At 42.7% G+C, this 23,460-nt stretch overlaps 1 protein-coding gene across 2 annotated transcripts in view; it reads left to right on the forward strand.

Moving 5' to 3' along the window:
* tspan4a (tetraspanin 4a) overlaps nt 1-23,460 on the forward strand; it is a 56,622-nt gene that overhangs the window by 22,629 nt on the left and 10,533 nt on the right. For both annotated transcript variants that reach the window (XM_067419358.1, XM_067419357.1), the window contains 3 exons: nt 1,735-1,926; nt 5,864-5,938; nt 23,304-23,405. In XM_067419358.1, coding sequence (XP_067275459.1) covers nt 1,735-1,926; nt 5,864-5,938; nt 23,304-23,405 — 369 coding nt within the window. The remainder of the gene's footprint in view (nt 1-1,734; nt 1,927-5,863; nt 5,939-23,303; nt 23,406-23,460) is intronic.

Genomic DNA, 23,460 nt, shown 5'->3' on the forward strand with positions numbered 1-23,460 from the left:
GTCCCTAATCAGTTTAAACATGCTGTTGTTAAGCCTCTTCACATTTGGACCCTGCAGTCAAATAAAATTTTCAGGCAATTTCAAAGTTACCTTTTCTGTGTTTAGACCCGCTCTGACAGATAGATCCATTTAGCCCAGGTGGTTCAAGTACATTTGGAAAATTACAGACTGGTATCGCTTCTTCCATTTATTGCTAAAACACTTGAATGATTCAAGTCATCCAACCAAGTCTCTAAGTTTCGTGAACAGAATAACCTCCTGAACAACAATGCATCTGGTTTCAGAAGTGTCACTCTAATGAGACGGCCCTACTCTCGATTACTGAAGCTCTGAGACTGGCAAGAGCCGCTTCCAAATCCTCAGTACTCATCTTGCTGTATCTGTCTGCTGCTTTTGACACAGTCAACCACCAGATCCTCCTGTCGACCCTCAAGATAAAAGACATCTCAGGAACCGCACTCTAATAGTTTAAGTCTTACCTCCCCGTAGGTCCTGTCATGGAGAGGTGAAGTCTCTTAGTCACAACATCTAGCTACTGGAGTGCCCCAGGGTTCAGTGCTGGGGCCGCTTCTCTTCTCCATCTACATCTCATCACTAGATCTGTCCTTCAGAAACATGGTTTCTCCATCACTGCTATCATCTAGAGCTACTGGAGTGCCCCAGGGCTCAGTGCTGGGGTCGCTTCTCTTCTCCATCTACATCTCATCACTAGATCTGTCCTTCAGAAACATGGTTTCTCCATCACTGCTATCATCTAGAGCTACTGGAGTGCCTCAGGGCTCAGTGCTGGGGCCGCTTCTCTTCTCCATCTACATCTCATCACTAGATCTGTCCTTCAGAAACATGGTTTCTCCATCACTGCTATCATCTAGAGCTACTGGAGTGCCCCAGGGCTCAGTGCTGGGGTCGCTTCTCTTCTCCATCTACATCTCATCACTAGATCTGTCCTTCAGAAACATGGTTTCTCCATCACTGCTATCATCTAGAGCTACTGGAGTGCCTCAGGGCTCAGTGCTGGGACCGCTTCTCTTCTCCATCTACATCTCATCACTAGATCTGTCCTTCAGAAACATGGTTTCTCCATCACTGCTATCATCTACAGCTACTGGAGTGCCTCAGAACTCAGTGCTGGGAACGCTTCTCTTCTCCATCTTCATCTCATCACTAGTCCCAGCACTTGTATATTGTTGCCCTGTTGTTGGCTTGTTGTTGTTTTGCTCTCCTCTCCTCTAAATTGCTCTAGTTTTGGATAAAAGCATATATTAAATGAGTAAATGCAAATTATTAAAAGTCTGTATATCAAAATGGAGGGTTTTTGGCTGTCATTTTATTTGTGGTTTTAGTGTTGTGTTTTTATGGTTGTGATTGTCTCTTTTATGTGTTGACATACTGTACAGCACTTTGGTCAATGGTTGTTTGAAAGTGCTCAATAAATAAATAAATACAAAATTGAGCAGGAGCTGTTTTATACTGCGCCTAACTGATGTGCAGACAGAACATGCCCTGTTTAATCATTAGAAATGTGACACATGCATTTGAAATATTTTTTAATATTAAAGGCACTAAATCAAATGTATGCCAGTTGTATAACAAATGTTTATGTGTACTAGTCTGTGTGTAGTCAGCTCAGTGTTTTAAACTCTCTCTCTCTCTCTCTCTCTCTCTCTCTCTCTCTCTCTCTCTCTCTCTCTCTCTCTCTCTCTCTCTCTCTCTCTCTCTCTCTCTCTCTCTCAGCTTGGCGGCTGTGGGATTCTCGGAGTAGGCGTTTGGCTTTCCATCACCCAGGGAAACTTTGCCACCCTCTCCTCCTCCCTTCCGTCTCTTTCCGCAGCCAATCTGCTCATCGCAGCAGGAAGCATCATCATGGTGATTGGCTGTCTGGGGTGTGTGGGCGCGGTCAAAGAGAACCGTCCATTACTCCTGAGTGTGAGTAAACCAAATACACTAGCATGTCAAACAATCCTTCTGTTCAACAGGACATGTGCGAGGGCTCTATTATGAAATAATCATATGTCTGACATTATTCATTTGAGCCATAAATGGGGTTTTCTGCTCAAATGATAATATATGGCTCTTGAATCAAAGGCAATAATTGACACTGAGCAGATTTTGATGACAATAACAGCAATGAAATGAAATGCAGGAAAGGTTATTAGTGTCATTTCCACTCCACAGACGAACAGGTGAACATCAGTCGACTGCTTCATATCTTTCTGTCTGTCAGTCACAGGTACATTTCACAAAAAGTGATTGCCATCAGCTTGATTCTAATAATAGGTAACAAATTATATCAGCCGGGCGCACAACAGTTTTTTCCATTGTTAAACTATCAGAAATGGATTTGGATGCCCTAAGCGCATCTGCACCGTGAGCTTCAGCCCATGAGCTCAGATCAGTGGAATAGAGTCCCGCGAGTCTCCTCGACTCTGCAGATTTTGGACGTCTCTGTTGTTTAACACTGAATGGACTCATCAGATCAGTTGAGACCATGAGCTGACCCCACAATGCTTTTAAAAGCCATTGTTTTAAACCATTTGTTCCATAGGAAGAAGTCATTTAAAACTGTTTTGCATGGTGAGATTACTCTCTGAATCTAGTGTATCTCGACTTGTGTATCTTTTAAAAGTCAGTCAGAGACCCGTGGATAGTTTTAGAGGACATGTTTCCAGGGGCCGGTGAGGCCTACATTCTGTCACAAGTGTCCCGGGACAGATGCAGATATCAGGCTGCCAGAACCTCTCAGGGCCTGAGCTGGATTGTGTTTTTCAGATGTATGCATATTAAAAATCCTGACGGGCAAAGCAGAATGGTGGTTGTCTAATCAAAGTTACATCAGCACAACTCAGAGGAGTAAAACTGGTGAGAAATCACATTTCTCTGTCAGAACTAGATCTTCAGTCATTTATCTTGCATTTCACTTATATGTTTAATGGTGTCCAGTTGTCTTCTCAGATCTAAATATGCAGGTCTGCAGCACACCCTGTTTCCCTGGGTAAAATGTGTGTGAATGTATTTGATAACACATATAAATGAAACCGTGAATTATAATGCTTATCTGTAACTGGTGTTGATTTGCTCCAGCTGTCTGTGTTGGAGCAGAGTGGCCGATTTGAATATATAACGCTGCAATCACCGCAAGACTATCGCAGCCTGAAGGTAATTTATGATAAAATATTTTCATGTCCACATGGGGGATGGTGATGTTTACTGCTTAAGCTGCTATTTATGTCACAGGCTGATTTTAATGATGGCCTGGGCTCTCCTGCGAGTCTTTATCTGCTGTGGGTCGAGCGTGTGATTACAGCGGGTTATGATGACACACAGTCATACTCAAACCAAAGCGCACACACACTACTGTACTGCTCTTACTGTTCCTGCCACAGGCAGAAGGTAAAGCAGTAAGTAATGCTAGTATGTGTTTCTGAATTCAGATACACAGTCTTGATCAGGAAAGATACTGGTAAGATAGCATTAACTATCATTATAATTTAAGCTTGCTAGATTTTATGCTAGATTTTTTTTTTTAAATCAACTGACAACTTGTCAAAGAAGGCAAAGGGTTGATCCAGCATCTCAAATGAAACCCTTGTGATTCAGCAACTGTTAACGCACTCACATTTGTGTAAAATAGCCTTGTTGACAAGTTTGGCTCAAAAAGAGCAAAAAAGATATAATACCTTCAATGATCTGTAGATGGAGGTATGGCCTGTAGATGGAGATATGGCCCGTAGATGGAGGTATTGCCTGTAGATGGAGATATGGCCTGTAGATGGAGGTATTGCCTGTAGATGGAGATATGGCCTGTAGATGGAGGTATGGCCTGTAGATGGAGATATGGCCTGTAGATGGAGATGGAGGTATGGCCTGTAGATGGAGGTATGGCCTGTAGATGGAGATATGGCCTGTAGATGGAGGTATTGCCTGTAGATGGAGATATGGCCTGTAGATGGAGGTATTGCCTGTAGATGGAGATATGGCCTGTAGATGGAGGTATGGCCTGTAGATGGAGATATGGCCTGTAGATGGAGATGGAGGTATGGCCTGTAGATGGAGGTATGGCCTGTAGATGGAGATATGGCCTGTAGATGGAGGTATTGCCTGTAGATGGAGATATGGCCTTTAGATTGAGGTATGGCCTGTAGATGGAGATATGGCTTGTAGATGGAGATATGGCCTGTAGATGGAGGTATGACCTGTAGATGGAGATATGGCCTGTAGATGGAGGTATGGCCTGTAGATGGAGATATGGCCTGTAGATGGAGGTATGGCCTGTAGATGGAGGTATGGCCTGTAGATGGAGGTAAAGGTTCTTGATCTTGTGTCTTGATCTTAACGTTAAACTGAGGTCCTGACTCTCTGTGGTCGTTAAAAATCCCAGGATGTCCTTCGATAAAGAGTAGGGGTGTAAGCCCGGCATCCTGGCCAAATTTGCCCACTGGCCTCTGTCCATCATGGTCTCCTAATAATCCCCATATCCTGATTGGCTTCATCACTCTGTCTCCTCTCCACCAATCAGCTGGTGTGTGGTGGGCGTTCCTGCGCATTATGGCTGCCGTCGCATCATCCAGGTGGTGCTGCACATTTGTGGTGGATGAGGAGATCCCCCCTTCCATGTAAAGCGCTTTGAGTGCCTAGAAAAGCGCTATATAAATGAATTATTATTAATTGTGTGATAGTACTATGAGTGGCATGAAGGAGAGATGACAGATTGTAAAGTGCCCAATGACGTATGAGGGAGGGCCAGTTTAAACAGGGCTCGGGATGAAAGGGGCATTAGTGGCAGAACTCAGGACTGAGGATAGGATAGGATGGGATTGGGATTGGTATCGGGATTGGGATTGGGATTGGGATTTGGATGGGATGGGATGGGATGGGATGGGATGGGATGGGATGGGATGGGATGGGATGGGATGGGATTGGGATGGGATTGGGATGGGATGGGATGGGATGGGATGGGATGGGATGGGATGGGATGGGATGGGATGGGATGGGATTGGGATGGGATGGGATGGGATGGGATTGGGATGGGATGGGATGGGATGGGATTGGGATGGGATGGAATTGGGATGGATGGGATGGGATGGGATGGGATGGGATGGGATGGGATTGGGATGGGATGGGATGGGATGGGATGGGATGGGATGGGATGGGATGGGATAGGATAGGATAGGATAGGATAGAGTGTGTCAAGTGTTTTTAGGGCTGGGTTTGGTGCCATTCTGTAGATAATGTCGCCATAGTCCAAAATTGGCAGAACTGTCACCTTAACAATGGGGCATTTGGTTGCATGACTAAAGAAGCTTCAATTGTGAAAAAGAAAGCGTAGTCTAGCTTTGACTTTTGCTTGAAGGTTATTCATGTGTGAAATGAATGACAGGGATGAATCCACCCAGATGCCTAGATATTTACATGTTTTGGCATACGCCAGAGCCATACCGTTCAGGTGACTGTAGGAGGAGGCTTGGTAACTCAGCTGAAGAGGATGCATTTGGTCTGACTGCTGTTAATACGTAGGTGGAGATTGTGGAAAACTGCGACTGAAGGTGCTCTATAGCAAACAGCAGCACACAGAGAGAACGTATTGAAAACTGCAGCAGTTTATATTGTTTAGGAACTGGTTTAGACAGAGCAACAGTACATTGCAGATTATCCTTAACATAAAAAAGCGTTGTTTGCTGCCACTTATGGTTGGTTTTAGTTTTTAATTTTTCAATTATAATAGCTTTTTTATCATTCCATATTTCTATCATCTAAAACTTTAATTTGTTATATTTCTGTATTCTTAAACCGTTGAAACTCATAGCGTTCTGCGGTGTGAATGATGTCTGTTCTTTCTCTCTCTCTTCTGCTTGTGTTTTTGCAGTTCTTCCTTCTGTTACTCCTGATATTATTGTTGGAGATTCTGTTCATGATTCTTTTCTTCGCATATCAAGATCAGGTACGTGCAAAATCAATCTGTCTTTTAACGCTGTTTATTATTTTATATTATTCCACTGATTGTGATTGGTCAATAGTGGCATCTCACATTTAATTATAAATTATAATAAACTCTATAATTTGCCGTTGTCTCTGTGATTGCCTAGTTTCATGAGTTTCATGTCACTCCATGTTTTTTTCACATCATAAAATAATTTACACTCAGATCAATTTTTCATGACTATGCATTTATTTATGTTAGAGCCATAATGTCTTTTTACCATGTTTAACATTTATAATGTCAGTCCTTATTATAAAATAAACATATCATAAGTGAGAGTTAAAAGTCTGTGGGATCCTGTAGTCGCTTCTATATCCCGGCTCTTGGTACAGACAGAACAGCAATAATCTTGCAGTAAACATCATAGGAATATGCTCTTCTGTCGTGTTCACTAACCTTTACCTTTCTTGGCCAGTTCCCTAAGGGACAGCACTGAGTTATCCATCTGTAGATATGAGGCCTGTTGCATGAGTTTCAGAGTAGATTTAGAGTTGACAAATCCAGATAAATCCAACCTGGTTTAGATCAAGTTCAACCATTTCTCAAAATTCGGTATAAACTTTCTCTGTCAACTCAAGTTTAATCCCGAGTTTACAATCAATTCTGAAGCACGTGCACCTGAAAGTGTGACACGTGCGGCAAACAGCCAATCACAGTGTCCGTTTGATTCAATTCTCTTCTTAAGATTGAGATCATTTTGAAAATTATCATGAAATTAAATGTTTAAAAGGCAGGAATAAACACTGCTGCTGCGGCCAGAGTTTGAGAAGGCAGCTGAAAGAATATCTGACTATATCAATCAATCAATCAATCAACTTTATTTATATAGCGCTTTTACAGTCACGATTGTGTCAAAGCAGCTTCACAGATACAAACAGGATAATATTGCAACAAAAAACAATACCAACGCATGATGTGAATCAAAGAAATATGCCCAATAATTATAGGTTCACAAAGAGCTCAAATGAATATACATAGTTTAAAAGAATTATGAATGCATGTGTTATATTTATATTACTATTTGGCTACTTGTCAATTAATATAATATTTATATGAACATATTTTTTGAATTCAAAGTTATTATAATTAATATAAAAGATGCACAATTTTATTTCAATTTTATTTAACTTTTTTCATTATAAATTTCTTTAATCTGGAATGAGAGATACAGGGGGTGTGGCTTTATTGCATCTTTACGTGCAGCTGATTGGTCCAGTTTGGGTTTGCAATCTCAAAACCAGAATCAAACCAGCTCCAGAGCAGGTTAGCTGTGTAGTGTAAGTTACCATGGTGATAAACACTGATTAAAACCAATCCACCTTCTTGAGCCCGAAAAAACAGAGTTTGCTGAAACTAATCTCGAACTTACCTAGGTAACAACTGAAACCAGCTTTGTGTAAACAGGCCACTGGATATAAATGACTATCTCAAGGCTCAGGACACACGGCATGAGATATATTTCTCATCAATGAAGAACAGTTAGAGATGTCTAAGGACACACGATGGCTTCGTCTCAGTGTAATCAACCTGCCTTCACTTCCTCTCTCTGGGAGATTGATTTTCTTGGCCGTTCTCTTCTAAGCACAAATGGCAGAAACACATGATGGCAATGATAGTTCCTCCATCCATCTGCTCTTCCTCCAACTCTCTCCAGAGAGAAAACACACGGCTAATTCACCTGTCATCAGAGATCATCTTCTCATGTCAACGGTGACCATAACAAAGATTACAGTTGAACAAGAAGATAACTAAAGCTAATTACACAGTGATGATAAAAATAGATGTGTGACGAGGATCTAAACAATACACTTTTCATCAGTGTTTTTTTTATTTTATCTTGCATCCACAGTCTCAGTCCTGATAAAAACATGAGTCTTCATCACACAATGGCCTTCAGGGAGTATCTAATATTACATTCAATCACATCTCGTCCCGCCTGATGTCAGGAATGATAACTCAAGATTCAGTTGCAAGTGAACAAATCCTTTATTGAAGGAAAAACTCGAATTGACGATAGAGCCATTCAGAAAGACGTGATGCAGCAAGTCCTCAGCAGCACAGGGACTACAATGAGCAGATCTCCGAAAACCTTCCACTCGAGAAACCTAAGACAGATACACATGGATCAAAACAACAGGAACTCTGACCGAAAACTCCAGACTGGATCAAAACAACAGGAACTCTGACCGAAAACTCCACACTGGATCAGAACAACAGGAACTCTGACCAAAAACTCCACACTGGATCAGAACAACAGAAACTCTGACCGAAAACTCCAGACTGGATCAAAACAACAGGAACTCTGACCGAAAACTACAGACTGGATCAGAACAACAGGAACTCTGACCAAAAACTCCAGACTGGATCAGAACAACAGGAACGCTGACCAAAAACTCCAGACTGGATCAGAACAACAGGAACTCTGACCGAAGAGACTCCACACTGGAGCAGAACAACAGGAACTCTGACCGAAAACTCCACACTGGATCAGAACAACAGGAACTCTGACCGAAAACTCCACACTGGATCAGAACAACAGGAACTCTGACCGAAGAAACTCCAGACTGGATCAGAACAACAGGAACTCTGACCAAAAACTCCACACTGGATCAGAACAACAGAAACTCTGACCGAAGAAACTCCAGACTGGATCAGAACAACAGGAACTCTGACCAAAAACTCCAGACTGGATCAGAACAACAGGAACTCTGACCGAAAACTCCAGACTGGATCAGATCAACAGGAACTCTGACCAAAAACTCCAGACTGGATCAGAACAACAGGAACTCTGACCGAAGAAACTCCAGACTGGATCAGAACAACAGGAACTCTGACCAAAAACTCCAGACTGGATCAGAACAACAGGAACTCTGACCAAAAACTCCACACTGGATCAGAACAACAGAAACTCTGACCGAAGAAACTCCAGACTGGATCAGAACAACAGGAACTCTGACAGAAAACTCCAGACTGGAGCAGAACAACAGGAACTCTGACCAAAAACTCCACACTGGAGCAGAACAACAGAAACTCTGACTGAAAACTCCAGACTGGATCAGAACAACAGGAACTCTGACCGAAGAAACTCCACACTGGAGCAGAACAACAGAAACTCTGACCGAAGAAACTCCAGACTGGAGCAGAACAACAGGAACTCTGACCGAAGAAACTGCACACTGGAGCAGAACAACAGGAACTCTGACCAAAAACTCCAGACTGGATCAGAACAACAGGAACTCTGACAGAAAACTCCACACTGGAGCAGAACAACAGGAACTCTGACTGAAGAAACTCCACACTAGAGCAGAACAACAGGAACTCTGACCGAAGAAACCCCACACTGGAGCAGAACAACAGGAACTCTGACCGAAGAAACTCCACACTGGAGCAGAACAACAGGAACTCTGACCAAAAACTCCACACTGGATCAGAACAACAGGAACTCTGACCAAAAACTCCAGACTGGATCAGAACAACAGAAACTCTGACCGAAGAAACTCCACACTGGATCAGATCAACAGGAACTCTGATCAAAAACTCCACACTGGAGCAGAACAACAGGAACTCTGACAGAAAACTCCAGACTGGATCAGAACAACAGAAACTCTGACCAAAAACTCCAGACTGGATCAGAACAACAGGAACTCTGACCGAAGAAACTCCAGACTGGATCAGAACAACAGGAACTCTGACAGAAAACTCCAGACTGGATCAGAACAACAGGAACGCTGACCAAAAACTCCAGACTGGATCAGAACAACAGGAACTCTGACTGAAAACTCCAGACTGGATCAGAACAACAGGAACTCTGACAGAAAACTCCAGACTGGATCAGAACAACAGGAACTCTGACAGAAAACTCCAGACTGGATCAGAACAACAGGAACGCTGACCAAAAACTCCACACTGGATCAGAACAACAGGAACGCTGACCAAAAACTCCACACTGGATCAGAACAACAGGAACGCTGACCAAAAACTCCACACTGGATCAGAACAACAGGAACGCTGACCAAAAACTCCAGACTGGATCAGAACAACAGGAACGCTGACCAAAAACTCCAGACTGGATCAGAACAACAGGAACTCTGACTGAAAACTCCAGACTGGATCAGAACAACAGGAACTCTGACAGAAAACTCCAGACTGGATCAGAACAACAGGAACTCTGACTGAAAACTCCAGACTGGATCAGAACAACAGGAACTCTGACTGAAAACTTCAGACTGGATCAAAACAACAGGAACTCTGACCAAAAACTCCAGACTGGATCAGAACAACAGAAACTCTGACCGAAGAAACTCCAGACTGGATCAGAACAACAGGAACTCTGACAGAAAACTCCACACTGGATCAGAACAACAGGAACTCTGACCGAAAACTCCAGACTGGATCAAAACAACAGGAACTCTGACCGAAAACTACAGACTGGATCAGAACAACAGGAACTCTGACCAAAAACTCCAGACTGGATCAGAACAACAGGAGCGCTGACCAAAAACTCCAGACTGGATCAGAACAACAGGAACTCTGACCGAAGAGACTCCACACTGGAGCAGAACAACAGGAACTCTGACCGAAAACTCCACACTGGATCAGAACAACAGGAACTCTGACCGAAAACTCCACACTGGATCAGAACAACAGGAACTCTGACCGAAGAAACTCCAGACTGGATCAGAACAACAGGAACTCTGACCAAAAACTCCACACTGGATCAGAACAACAGAAACTCTGACCGAAGAAACTCCAGACTGGATCAGAACAACAGGAACTCTGACCAAAAACTCCAGACTGGATCAGAACAACAGGAACTCTGACCGAAAACTCCAGACTGGATCAGATCAACAGGAACTCTGACCAAAAACTCCAGACTGGATCAGAACAACAGGAACTCTGACCGAAGAAACTCCAGACTGGATCAGAACAACAGGAACTCTGACCAAAAACTCCAGACTGGATCAGAACAACAGGAACTCTGACCAAAAACTCCACACTGGATCAGAACAACAGAAACTCTGACCGAAGAAACTCCAGACTGGATCAGAACAACAGGAACTCTGACAGAAAACTCCAGACTGGAGCAGAACAACAGGAACTCTGACCAAAAACTCCACACTGGAGCAGAACAACAGAAACTCTGACTGAAAACTCCAGACTGGATCAGAACAACAGGAACTCTGACCGAAGAAACTCCACACTGGAGCAGAACAACAGAAACTCTGACCGAAGAAACTCCAGACTGGAGCAGAACAACAGGAACTCTGACCGAAGAAACTGCACACTGGAGCAGAACAACAGGAACTCTGACCAAAAACTCCAGACTGGATCAGAACAACAGGAACTCTGACAGAAAACTCCACACTGGAGCAGAACAACAGGAACTCTGACTGAAGAAACTCCACACTAGAGCAGAACAACAGGAACTCTGACCGAAGAAACCCCACACTGGAGCAGAACAACAGGAACTCTGACCGAAGAAACTCCACACTGGAGCAGAACAACAGGAACTCTGACCAAAAACTCCACACTGGATCAGAACAACAGGAACTCTGACCAAAAACTCCAGACTGGATCAGAACAACAGAAACTCTGACCGAAGAAACTCCACACTGGATCAGATCAACAGGAACTCTGATCAAAAACTCCACACTGGAGCAGAACAACAGGAACTCTGACAGAAAACTCCAGACTGGATCAGAACAACAGAAACTCTGACCAAAAACTCCAGACTGGATCAGAACAACAGGAACTCTGACCGAAGAAACTCCAGACTGGATCAGAACAACAGGAACTCTGACAGAAAACTCCAGACTGGATCAGAACAACAGGAACGCTGACCAAAAACTCCAGACTGGATCAGAACAACAGGAACTCTGACTGAAAACTCCAGACTGGATCAGAACAACAGGAACTCTGACAGAAAACTCCAGACTGGATCAGAACAACAGGAACTCTGACAGAAAACTCCAGACTGGATCAGAACAACAGGAACGCTGACCAAAAACTCCACACTGGATCAGAACAACAGGAACGCTGACCAAAAACTCCACACTGGATCAGAACAACAGGAACGCTGACCAAAAACTCCACACTGGATCAGAACAACAGGAACGCTGACCAAAAACTCCAGACTGGATCAGAACAACAGGAACGCTGACCAAAAACTCCAGACTGGATCAGAACAACAGGAACTCTGACTGAAAACTCCAGACTGGATCAGAACAACAGGAACTCTGACAGAAAACTCCAGACTGGATCAGAACAACAGGAACTCTGACTGAAAACTCCAGACTGGATCAGAACAACAGGAACTCTGACTGAAAACTTCAGACTGGATCAAAACAACAGGAACTCTGACCAAAAACTCCAGACTGGATCAGAACAACAGAAACTCTGACCGAAGAAACTCCAGACTGGATCAGAACAACAGGAACTCTGACAGAAAACTCCACACTGGATCAGAACAACAGGAACGCTGACCAAAAACTTCAGACTGGATCAGATCAACAGGAACTCTGACCAAAAACTCCAGACTGGATCAGAACAACAGGAACTCTGACCGAAGAAACTCCAGACTGGATCAGAACAACAGGAACTCTGACCAAAAACTCCAGACTGGATCAGAACAACAGGAACTCTGACCAAAAACTCCACACTGGATCAGAACAACAGAAACTCTGACCGAAGAAACTCCAGACTGGATCAGAACAACAGGAACTCTGACAGAAAACTCCAGACTGGATCAGAACAACAGGAACTCTGACCAAAAACTCCACACTGGAGCAGAACAACAGAAACTCTGACTGAAAACTCCAGACTGGATCAGAACAACAGGAACTCTGACCGAAGAAACTCCACACTGGAGCAGAACAACAGAAACTCTGACCGAAGAAACTCCAGACTGGAGCAGAACAACAGGAACTCTGACCGAAGAAACTGCACACTGGAGCAGAACAACAGGAACTCTGACCAAAAACTCCAGACTGGATCAGAACAACAGGAACTCTGACAGAAAACTCCACACTGGAGCAGAACAACAGGAACTCTGACTGAAGAAACTCCACACTAGAGCAGAACAACAGGAACTCTGACCGAAGAAACCCCACACTGGAGCAGAACAACAGGAACTCTGACCGAAGAAACTCCACACTGGAGCAGAACAACAGGAACTCTGACCAAAAACTCCACACTGGATCAGAACAACAGGAACTCTGACCAAAAACTCCAGACTGGATCAGAACAACAGAAACTCTGACCGAAGAAACTCCACACTGGATCAGATCAACAGGAACTCTGACAGAAAACTCCAGACTGGATCAGAACAACAGGAACGCTGACCAAAAACTCCAGACTGGATCAGAACAACAGGAACTCTGACCGAAGAAACTCCAGACTGGATCAGAACAACAGGAACTCTGACAGAAAACTCCAGACTGGATCAGAACAACAGAAACTCTGACCAAAAACTCCACACTGGAGCAGAACAACAGGAACTCTGACAGAAAACTCCAGACTGGATCAGAACAACAGAAACTCTGACCAAAAACTCCAGACTGGATCAGAACAACAGGAACTCTGACCGAAGAAACTCCAGACTGGATCAGAACAACAGGAACTCTGACAGAAAACTCCAGACTGGATCAGAACAACAGGAACGCTGACCAAAAACTCCAGACTGGATCAGAACAACAGGAACTCTTACTGAAAACTCCAGACTGGATCTGAACAACAGGAACTCTGACAGAAAACTCCAGACTGGATCAGAACAACAGGAACTCTGACAGAAAACTCCAGACTGGATCAGAACAACAGGAACGCTGACCAAAAACTCCACACTGGATCAGAACAACAGGAACGCTGACCAAAAACTCCACACTGGATCAGAACAACAGGAACGCTGACCAAAAACTCCACACTGGATCAGAACAACAGGAACGCTGACCAAAAACTCCAGACTGGATCAGAACAACAGGAACGCTGACCAAAAACTCCAGACTGGATCAGAACAACAGGAACTCTGACTGAAAACTCCAGACTGGAGCAGAACAACAGGAACTCTGACCGAAGAAACTCCACACTGGAGCAGAACAACAGGAACTCTGACCAAAAACTCCACACTGGATCAGAACAACAGGAACTCTGACCAAAAACTCCAGACTGGATCAGAACAACAGAAACTCTGACCGAAGAAACTCCACACTGGATCAGATCAACAGGAACTCTGATCAAAAACTCCACACTGGAGCAGAACAACAGGAACTCTGACAGAAAACTCCAGACTGGATCAGAACAACAGAAACTCTGACCAAAAACTCCAGACTGGATCAGAACAACAGGAACTCTGACCGAAGAAACTCCAGACTGGATCAGAACAACAGGAACTCTGACAGAAAACTCCAGACTGGATCAGAACAACAGGAACGCTGACCAAAAACTCCAGACTGGATCAGAACAACAGGAACTCTTACTGAAAACTCCAGACTGGATCTGAACAACAGGAACTCTGACAGAAAACTCCAGACTGGATCAGAACAACAGGAACTCTGACAGAAAACTCCAGACTGGATCAGAACAACAGGAACGCTGACCAAAAACTCCACACTGGATCAGAACAACAGGAACGCTGACCAAAAACTCCACACTGGATCAGAACAACAGGAACGCTGACCAAAAACTCCACACTGGATCAGAACAACAGGAACGCTGACCAAAAACTCCAGACTGGATCAGAACAACAGGAACGCTGACCAAAAACTCCAGACTGGATCAGAACAACAGGAACTCTGACTGAAAACTCCAGACTGGATCAGAACAACAGGAACTCTGACAGAAAACTCCAGACTGGATCAGAACAACAGGAACTCTGACTGAAAACTCCAGACTGGATCAGAACAACAGGAACTCTGACTGAAAACTTCAGACTGGATCAAAACAACAGGAACTCTGACCAAAAACTCCAGACTGGATCAGAACAACAGAAACTCTGACCAAAAACTCCAGACTGGATCAGAACAACAGGAACTCTGACCGAAGAAACTCCAGACTGGATCAGAACAACAGGAACTCTGACAGAAAACTCCAGACTGGATCAGAACAACAGGAACTCTGACTGAAAACTTCAGACTGGATCAGAACAACAGGAACTCTGAATGAAAACTCCAGACTGGATCAGAACTAATCAGTGATCATTAGTTGCTCAGCAACCCAAGAGACAGCCAAGACACATGCAACAAACGATCAAGAAAACAAACTGGAAAATCCCCAGACCTGCGAACCATGACAGTACACTAGAGACGCCTCCTGTCTTTTAAAATCATCGATAAGGGAGTGATCCAATATGTCTCTAGCAGGCACCCAACTTCTCTCATCTGAATCATAAAATTCTCTGTCCACCAAGTATTGGAATCTGCGTCCCCTCCGTCTCGAGTCCAGAATAAGATTGACCTAATAGACAGACTCCCCATCTACGAGACGCGGCGGTGGGGGACCCGGAGCAGGCAGGTTAATGGGGGACCGAAAGACAGGTTTGATTTTGGAAACATGAAACACCGGATGAATTCTCCTGTACACCGGAGGACGTTTGAGGTCAACTGCCACTGGACCAAGGATCTTAGTGACAGCAAACGGGCCAATGAAAGACACACTTTGGCCAACAGCGTATTCGGGAGGCTTTGACCAGTGGCGATCAGCCTGGGCCTTAGTGCGCTCTTGCACCTGGAGGAGAACTGTTCTAGTCTTCCTCCAAGTGCACCTCTGGACAAAGGCATGGGCGGAGGGAACCGCAACTTCAGATTCCAAAGTCGGAAAACAGGTGGCTGGTAACCTAAAATACCTTTAAACGGAGTGAGGCTCGTGGATGATACTGGTAACCAGTTATGTGCCTACTCAACCAAAGAGACCTGCTGGTTCCAATAGGAAGGATTCTGAGAAATCAAACATCGCAACACTCATTCCAAATCTTGGTTGGCCCTCTCAGTTTGACCGTTGCTCTGGGGATGGTCACCAGAGGAAAGACTGACATTCGCCCCCAGCAGACGACAAAACTCCAAAAACTTTTGGGAGGCCATGAATGCGAAAGACATTGTCAATGACAATAACCGCTGTCTCCCTGGCAGAAGGTAATTTGGGCAGAAGAATAAAATGAGCCACCTTAGAAGGTTAAAAGCACCGTGTTGCCCTGGGAGGGAGGGAGGGAGGGAGGGAAGTGACGAATTCTAGTGCAATGTGGGACCAGGGTCTCGAAGGGACAGGCAACGGTTGCAGGAATCCCGATGGAGGATGATTAGAAGTCTTACTAACCGGATGGAGGCGTTATCCCTAAGGCACTGGGAACCTTCGACACGATCTCCCAGACAACCACAGAAATGACTAGATTCTCCAGCACGATGGAATCAGGAGAATCTGAACACTTGGAATGATCAAAAACACAAGACAAGGCATCAGGCTTTATGTTTTTAGAGCCCGGACGGTATGAGATGGAAAAAATAAATAAAATTCTGCCTAGAGTTCAAGCGTTTAGTAGATCTTATGTACTCTAGATTCTTGTGATCGGCCAATACAATAAAAGGAACCCCCGAAACTTCCAACCAATGACGCCATTCTTCCAAGGCCAACTTAACTGCCAACAGCTCTCTGTTACCATTATCATAGTTACGTTCGGTGGGAGACAAATGATGGGGAAAAAAGCGTAAGGGTGCATCTTACCGTCTGTAGAAGAATGTTGGGAAAGCACCGGCCCAGCAACCCACGAGACAGCCAAGACACGTGCAACAAACAACCAACAAAACAGGAAAATCCACAGACCTGCAAACCGTGACACCTGAAAGATGCAGCTTTTATTGATTTGAACAAAACAAACATATGACAACACTTTTGTCTGACTTTATTACTGTTATTGAAATGTAAGACGGTTATGTTTGCGTTTAGTGATAATAAGGAGTGTGTGCAGTGTGTGTGTGGATGTAATCTGGAGTTAGGGTTAGTGATAATAATGAGCTTTATTGACGGAGTGTGTGTGTGTGTGGATGTAATCTGGAGTTAGGGTTAGTGATAATAATGAGCTTTATTGACGGAGTGTGTGTGTGTGTGGATGTAATCTGGAGTTAGGGTTAGTGATAATAATGAGCTTTATTGACGGAGTGTGTGTGTGTGTGGATGTAATCTGGAGTTAGGGTTAGTGATAATAATGAGCTTTATTGACGGAGTGTGTGTGTGTGTGGATGTAATCTGGAGTTAGGGTTAGTGATAATAATGAGCTTTATTGACGGAGTGTGTGTGTGTGTGGATGTAATCTGGAGTTAGGGTTAGTGATAATAATGAGCTTTATTGACGGAGTGTGTGTGTGTGTGGATGTAATCTGGAGTTAGGGTTAGTGATAATAATGAGCTTTATTGACGGAGTGTGTGTGTGTGTGGATGTAATCTGGAGTTAGGGTTAGTGATAATAATGAGCTTTATTGACGGAGTGTGTGTGTGGATGTAATCTGGAGTTAGAGTTAGTGATAATAATGAGCTTTATTGACGGAGTGTGTGTGTGGATGTAATCTGGAGTTAGGGTTAGTGATAATAATGAGCTTTATTGACGGAGTGTGTGTGTGTGGATGTAATCTGGAGTTAGAGTTAGTGATAATAATGAGCTTTATTGACGGAGTGTGTGTGTGGATGTCATCTGGAGTTAGAGTTAGTGATAATAATGAGCTTTATTGACGGAGTGTGTGTGTGGATGTAATCTGGAGTTAGAGTTAGTGATAATAATGAGCTTTATTGACGGAGTGTGTGTGTGGATGTAATCTGGAGTCAGGGTTAGTGATAATAATGAGCTTTATTGACGGAGTGTGTGTGTGGATGTAATCTGGAGTTAGAGTTAGTGATAATAATGAGCTTTATTGACGGAGTGTGTGTGTGGATGTAATCTGGAGTTAGGGTTAGTGATAATAATGAGCTTTATTGACGGAGTGTGTGTGTGGATGTAATCTGGTGTTAGGGTTAGTGATAATAATGAGCTTTATTGACGGAGTGTGTGTGTGGATGTAATCTGGAGTTAGGGTTAGTGATAATAATGAGCTTTATTGACGGAGTGTGTGTGTGTGGATGTAATCTGGAGTTAGGGTTAGTGATGATAATGAGCTTTATTGACGGAGTGTGTGTGTGTGGATGTAATCTGGAGTTAGGGTTAGTGATAATAATGAGCTTTATTGACGGAGTGTGTGTGTGTGGATGTAATCTGGAGTTAGGGTTAGTGATGATAATGAGCTTTATTGACGGAGTGTGTGTGTGGATGTAATCTGGAGTTAGGGTTAGTGATAATAATGAGCTTTATTGACGGAGTGTGTGTGTGGATGTAATCTGGAGTTAGGGTTAGTGATGATAATGAGCTTTATTGACGGAGTGTGTGTGTGGATGTAATCTGGAGTTAGGGTTAGTGATAATAATGAGCTTTATTGACGGAGTGTGTGTGTGGATGTAATCTGGAGTTAGGGTTAGTGATAATAATGAGCTTTATTGACGGAGTGTGTGTGTGTGTGGATGTAATCTGGAGTTAGGGTTAGTGATAATAATGAGCTTTATTGACGGAGTGTGTGTGTGGATGTCATCTGGAGTTAGGGTTAGTGATAATAATGAGCTTTATTGACGGAGTGTGTGTGTGGATGTAATCTGGTGTTAGGGTTAGTGATAATAATGAGCTTTATTGACGGAGTGTGTGTGTGGATGTCATCTGGAGTTAGAGTTAGTGATAATAATGAGCTTTATTGACGGAGTGTGTGTGTGGATGTCATCTGGAGTTAGGGTTAGTGATAATAATGAGCTTTATTGACGGAGTGTGTGTGTGTGGATGTAATCTGGAGTTAGGGTTAGTGATAATAATGAGCTTTATTGACGGAGTGTGTGTGTGGATGTCATCTGGAGTCAGGGTTAGTGATAATAATGAGCTTTATTGACGGAGTGTGTGTGTGGATGTAATCTGGAGTTAGAGTTAGTGATAATAATGAGCTTTATTGACGGAGTGTGTGTGTGGATGTAATCTGGTGTTAGGGTTAGTGATAATAATGAGCTTTATTGACGGAGTGTGTGTGTGGATGTCATCTGGAGTCAGGGTTAGTGATAATAATGAGCTTTATTGACGGAGTGTGTGTGTGGATGTAATCTGGAGTTAGAGTTAGTGATAATAATGAGCTTTATTGACGGAGTGTGTGTGTGGATGTAATCTGGTGTTAGGGTTAGTGATAATAATGAGCTTTATTGACGGAGTGTGTGTGTGTGTGTGGATGTAATCTGGAGTTAGGGTTAGTGATAATAATGAGCTTTATTGACGGAGTGTGTGTGTGGATGTAATCTGGAGTTAGAGTTAGTGATAATAATGAGCTTTATTGACGGAGTGTGTGTGTGGATGTAATCTGGAGTTAGGGTTAGTGATAATAATGAGCTTTATTGACGGAGTGTGTGTGTGGATGTAATCTGGAGTTAGGGTTAGTGGTAATAATGAGCTTTATTGACGGAGTGTGTGTGTGGATGTAATCTGGTGTTAGGGTTAGTGATGATAATGAGCTTTATTGACGGAGTGTGTGTGTGGATGTAATCTGGAGTCAGGGTTAGTGGTAATAATGAGCTTTATTGACGGAGTGTGTGTGTGGATGTCATCTGGAGTTAGAGTTAGTGATAATAATGAGCTTTATTGACGGAGTGTGTGTGTGGATGTAATCTGGAGTTAGGGTTAGTGGTAATAATGAGCTTTATTGACGGAGTGTGTGTGTGGATGTAATCTGGTGTTAGGGTTAGTGATGATAATGAGCTTTATTGACGGAGTGTGTGTGTGGATGTAATCTGGTGTTAGGGTTAGTGATAATAATGAGCTTTATTGACGGAGTGTGTGTGTGGATGTAATCTGGTGTTAGGGTTAGTGATAATAATGAGCTTTATTGACGGAGTGTGTGTGTGGATGTAATCTGGAGTTAGGGTTAGTGATAATAATGAGCTTTATTGACGGAGTGTGTGTGTGGATGTAATCTGGTGTTAGGGTTAGTGATAATAATGAGCTTTATTGACGGAGTGTGTGTGTGGATGTCATCTGGAGTTAGGGTTAGTGGTAATAATGAGCTTTATTGACGGAGTGTGTGTGTGGATGTAATCTGGTGTTAGGGTTAGTGATAATAATGAGCTTTATTGACGGAGTGTGTGTGTGGATGTAATCTGGTGTTAGGGTTAGTGATGATAATGAGCTTTATTGACGGAGTGTGTGTGTGGATGTAATCTGGTGTTAGGGTTAGTGATAATAATGAGCTTTATTGACGGAGTGTGTGTGTGGATGTAATCTGGTGTTAGGGTTAGTGATGATAATGAGCTTTATTGACGGAGTGTGTGTGTGGATGTAATCTGGTGTTAGGGTTAGTGATAATAATGAGCTTTATTGACGGAGTGTGTGTGTGGATGTAATCTGGTGTTAGGGTTAGTGATGATAATGAGCTTTATTGACGGAGTGTGTGTGTGGATGTAATCTGGAGTCAGGGTTAGTGATATAATGAGCTTTATTGACGGAGTGTGTGTGTGGATGTAATCTGGAGTTAGGGTTAGTGATAATAATGAGCTTTATTGACGGAGTGTGTGTGTGGATGTAATCTGGAGTTAGGGTTAGTGATAATAATGAGTGAGTACGGTGTGTGGAGTCGCTGTAGAGATTTAAACCCCGTCTGCTTGCAGGTCTAAAGGGAACGATTAAACTGATAAACTGCCAATGTAAGGCTGGAATTCTTCTGTGAAGACTTTTCCTTCCGGTCCACAGATGATTAGAAATGACCTCCTTGACCTCTCTCTGCTTCTTCTTCTCTCTCGTTATTTATTATTTATGATTTATTACTGTATTACATCTCTCAGGAAGGCTGTGTGAAGGGCGTGGAGCTAGCGGCCGATCACAGGGACTAACGTGTGTGTGTGTGTGAAGGAGTGTGTGTGAATGCCGCAATGCTCATTTAATGCACATTTACGTCTCTAAACGACAGATCCTCATGCCTACACCCAGATTCTGTCTAGAGGATTTTAGTTGAGGACAGCTTTCATTGGCCGGCTTTAACAGTATAGATTGCTGTCTTTATTACTGCCTTTTCCTTGTTTTCCTCTTTTCCTCACTGTTTGCCGTGTTGAATAATTCATTAATGGCAGTCAGTTTGGCCGACCAAAACCTTCATTTATAACTTATGCTAGTTATCTTTAATATTCTATGAACACTTCACCTAACTTCATGTTTTCAGTGAAGAATAGTTCAGATGTTTATATGCGATCAATTAGATTTCATGTGTGTTTTTTATTTGTCGACAGCCCTGCATAAAGTCATTTTTATTGGATATTATAAAACATGATAGTTCTGACTCTAACATAAAATCAGCCTCACAAACCCTCAACAGTTACACTAATACACAGGATTATTTGATGGAAGTGTTCATCATCACTAAGACGTGACTTTATATAGAACTGACTTTTATTATATTATGTTTCGGATGAACAGCTCTTGCTGAAATACTTGTCATCTGCTGGTCTGTTGCTTTATTTTAAAGACTATGAAAGAGTCAACCCCATATTTTCAGAGGGTAGCGTAATAAGAATAAAGTTATGATATTTGTTTTTTTGAAAATCAAATCAAATCCCTTGATAAAAAAGTCATAAAAGCTTTCTTTTCCATCTCGGTTCATCCTGAGCCAAAACTATTTCATAATTTCATTCAAAAATAGACATTATACTAGCGAAACCTGCTCCCAACCATAACCAGGCATAAATGATGCATAAAACATCCAAATGCTCTTCAAACCGATGACACTAAACATATTTAACTGCCCATATTTTAATTGAAAATATCTCACAACAGAAACTCTGTGAATAAATCAAATGATTTCCCTCGATTAGGTTGTAATGAGAAGCAAAGATGTCTGAAATGTAATTATTGAATAACCCCATGAATCACAGAAAGTATTCAATGTTAAAATAATAACACTATTTTTTTTTTACATTTAAAAAGAAAATATACACAAAAAACATTCATATTCAATGTAAAATAATTTAACGGATCACTATTTTCCAGACTCTTTTAACCTTAACTTTTGTCAGATAAATCATATAAATGTTGGTATTGGGATGAAGTAATGATGAAGTGCTCTGGGTTTGCAGCTGGGATTGGGTCAGAAACGCACAGGGATGGAGGACCGGATCACCAGCACATGGCGGATATGGGCCGGTGGTTTAAGTTTCAGAAGGAATGCTGAGGATCTTTGCTCTAGCATACTTTCCTCTTGCCAGCAGGAGAGACTTCAGACAAGCAAAGCTTTGTTCATTCATTGGCCTCACTCACTTCCCAGCTTACGTTCAGCTCTACGAGCCTCACACAGCAGAATCAGCCTCTGTGTAAATCAGACAGAAATACATTCTAATGTTCACTGAGCTGCAGTCACGATGAGCTAATATGCAGGACATAAAGTGGTAGCATATACATGGTGAAGAGCAATGGTCCTAGCACTGAGCCTTGCGGTACTCCATACTTCGGTGTGACATCTCTTCATTTACTGCTACAAACTGATAACGGTCAGATAAGTGTGATTTAAACAATGCCAATGCAATTCCACTAATGCCAACATTTTCAAGTCTATTCAGAAGAATGTTGTGGTCAATAGTATTGAATGCAGCACTAAGATCGAGTAACACTATGTCTGCACAGACTCTATGGCCCGCTTCAACTAAACCATATCCCGATCTTTAAGCAGAAGGAACTGGATGAAATATTATAGTTGATATTAATCTACAACCTGACCTGTGACGCCTGAACCATAATCACACACTGTTCATTGGCCAGAGAAGATCCCATTTCTCCCAAGGGTTTCCTCTATTCCATCACTGATGGAGTTTGGGTTCTTGCCTCTGTCTCTGGCTCGATTAATCAAGGACACTTAATATTCTTATATAGAATATATTCAATATTATTGATCTGCCGGTGTGAGAGCTGAACTGAGCCGATGATGAATTCACTGTTTTCTGCAGAGCGACTCTATAGATGAAACTCATTTAAAAATTGATGATCTTTAAACAGTTATTGAACCAAAATCAATACTGAACTGAATAATAATGGTTTACTAATGTTCTTTCTAGCATCATTGAATGATTATTTTCCTGTTTATACCTTTAAAGCTGCTTTGAAACAGTCTCTATTGTATAAAGATTTATATAAGTACAGGTGACGTGACATCCTAAATATATAATATCATGAAGTTTATAATTGTGAGGGACAAATGTCATTCTTATGACAATTAATGGCACATCATTAAGCTTTTCTTGACGGTGTGTTGTAGATTGACCTGTATGCGCAGAGTGACCTAAAGAAGGGTCTGCATCTCTTCGGGACTGAAGGAAACATCGGCCTGACCAACGCCTGGAGCATCGTCCAAACTGATGTGAGTTAATGTGCAGTAATTGTTATTATTTTCCATATTTCCACAAGATGTAGTG

This window comes from Pseudorasbora parva, chromosome 16 (genome assembly GCF_024679245.1).
Source record: "Pseudorasbora parva isolate DD20220531a chromosome 16, ASM2467924v1, whole genome shotgun sequence".
NCBI classification, from domain to species: Eukaryota; Metazoa; Chordata; class Actinopteri; order Cypriniformes; family Gobionidae; genus Pseudorasbora; species Pseudorasbora parva.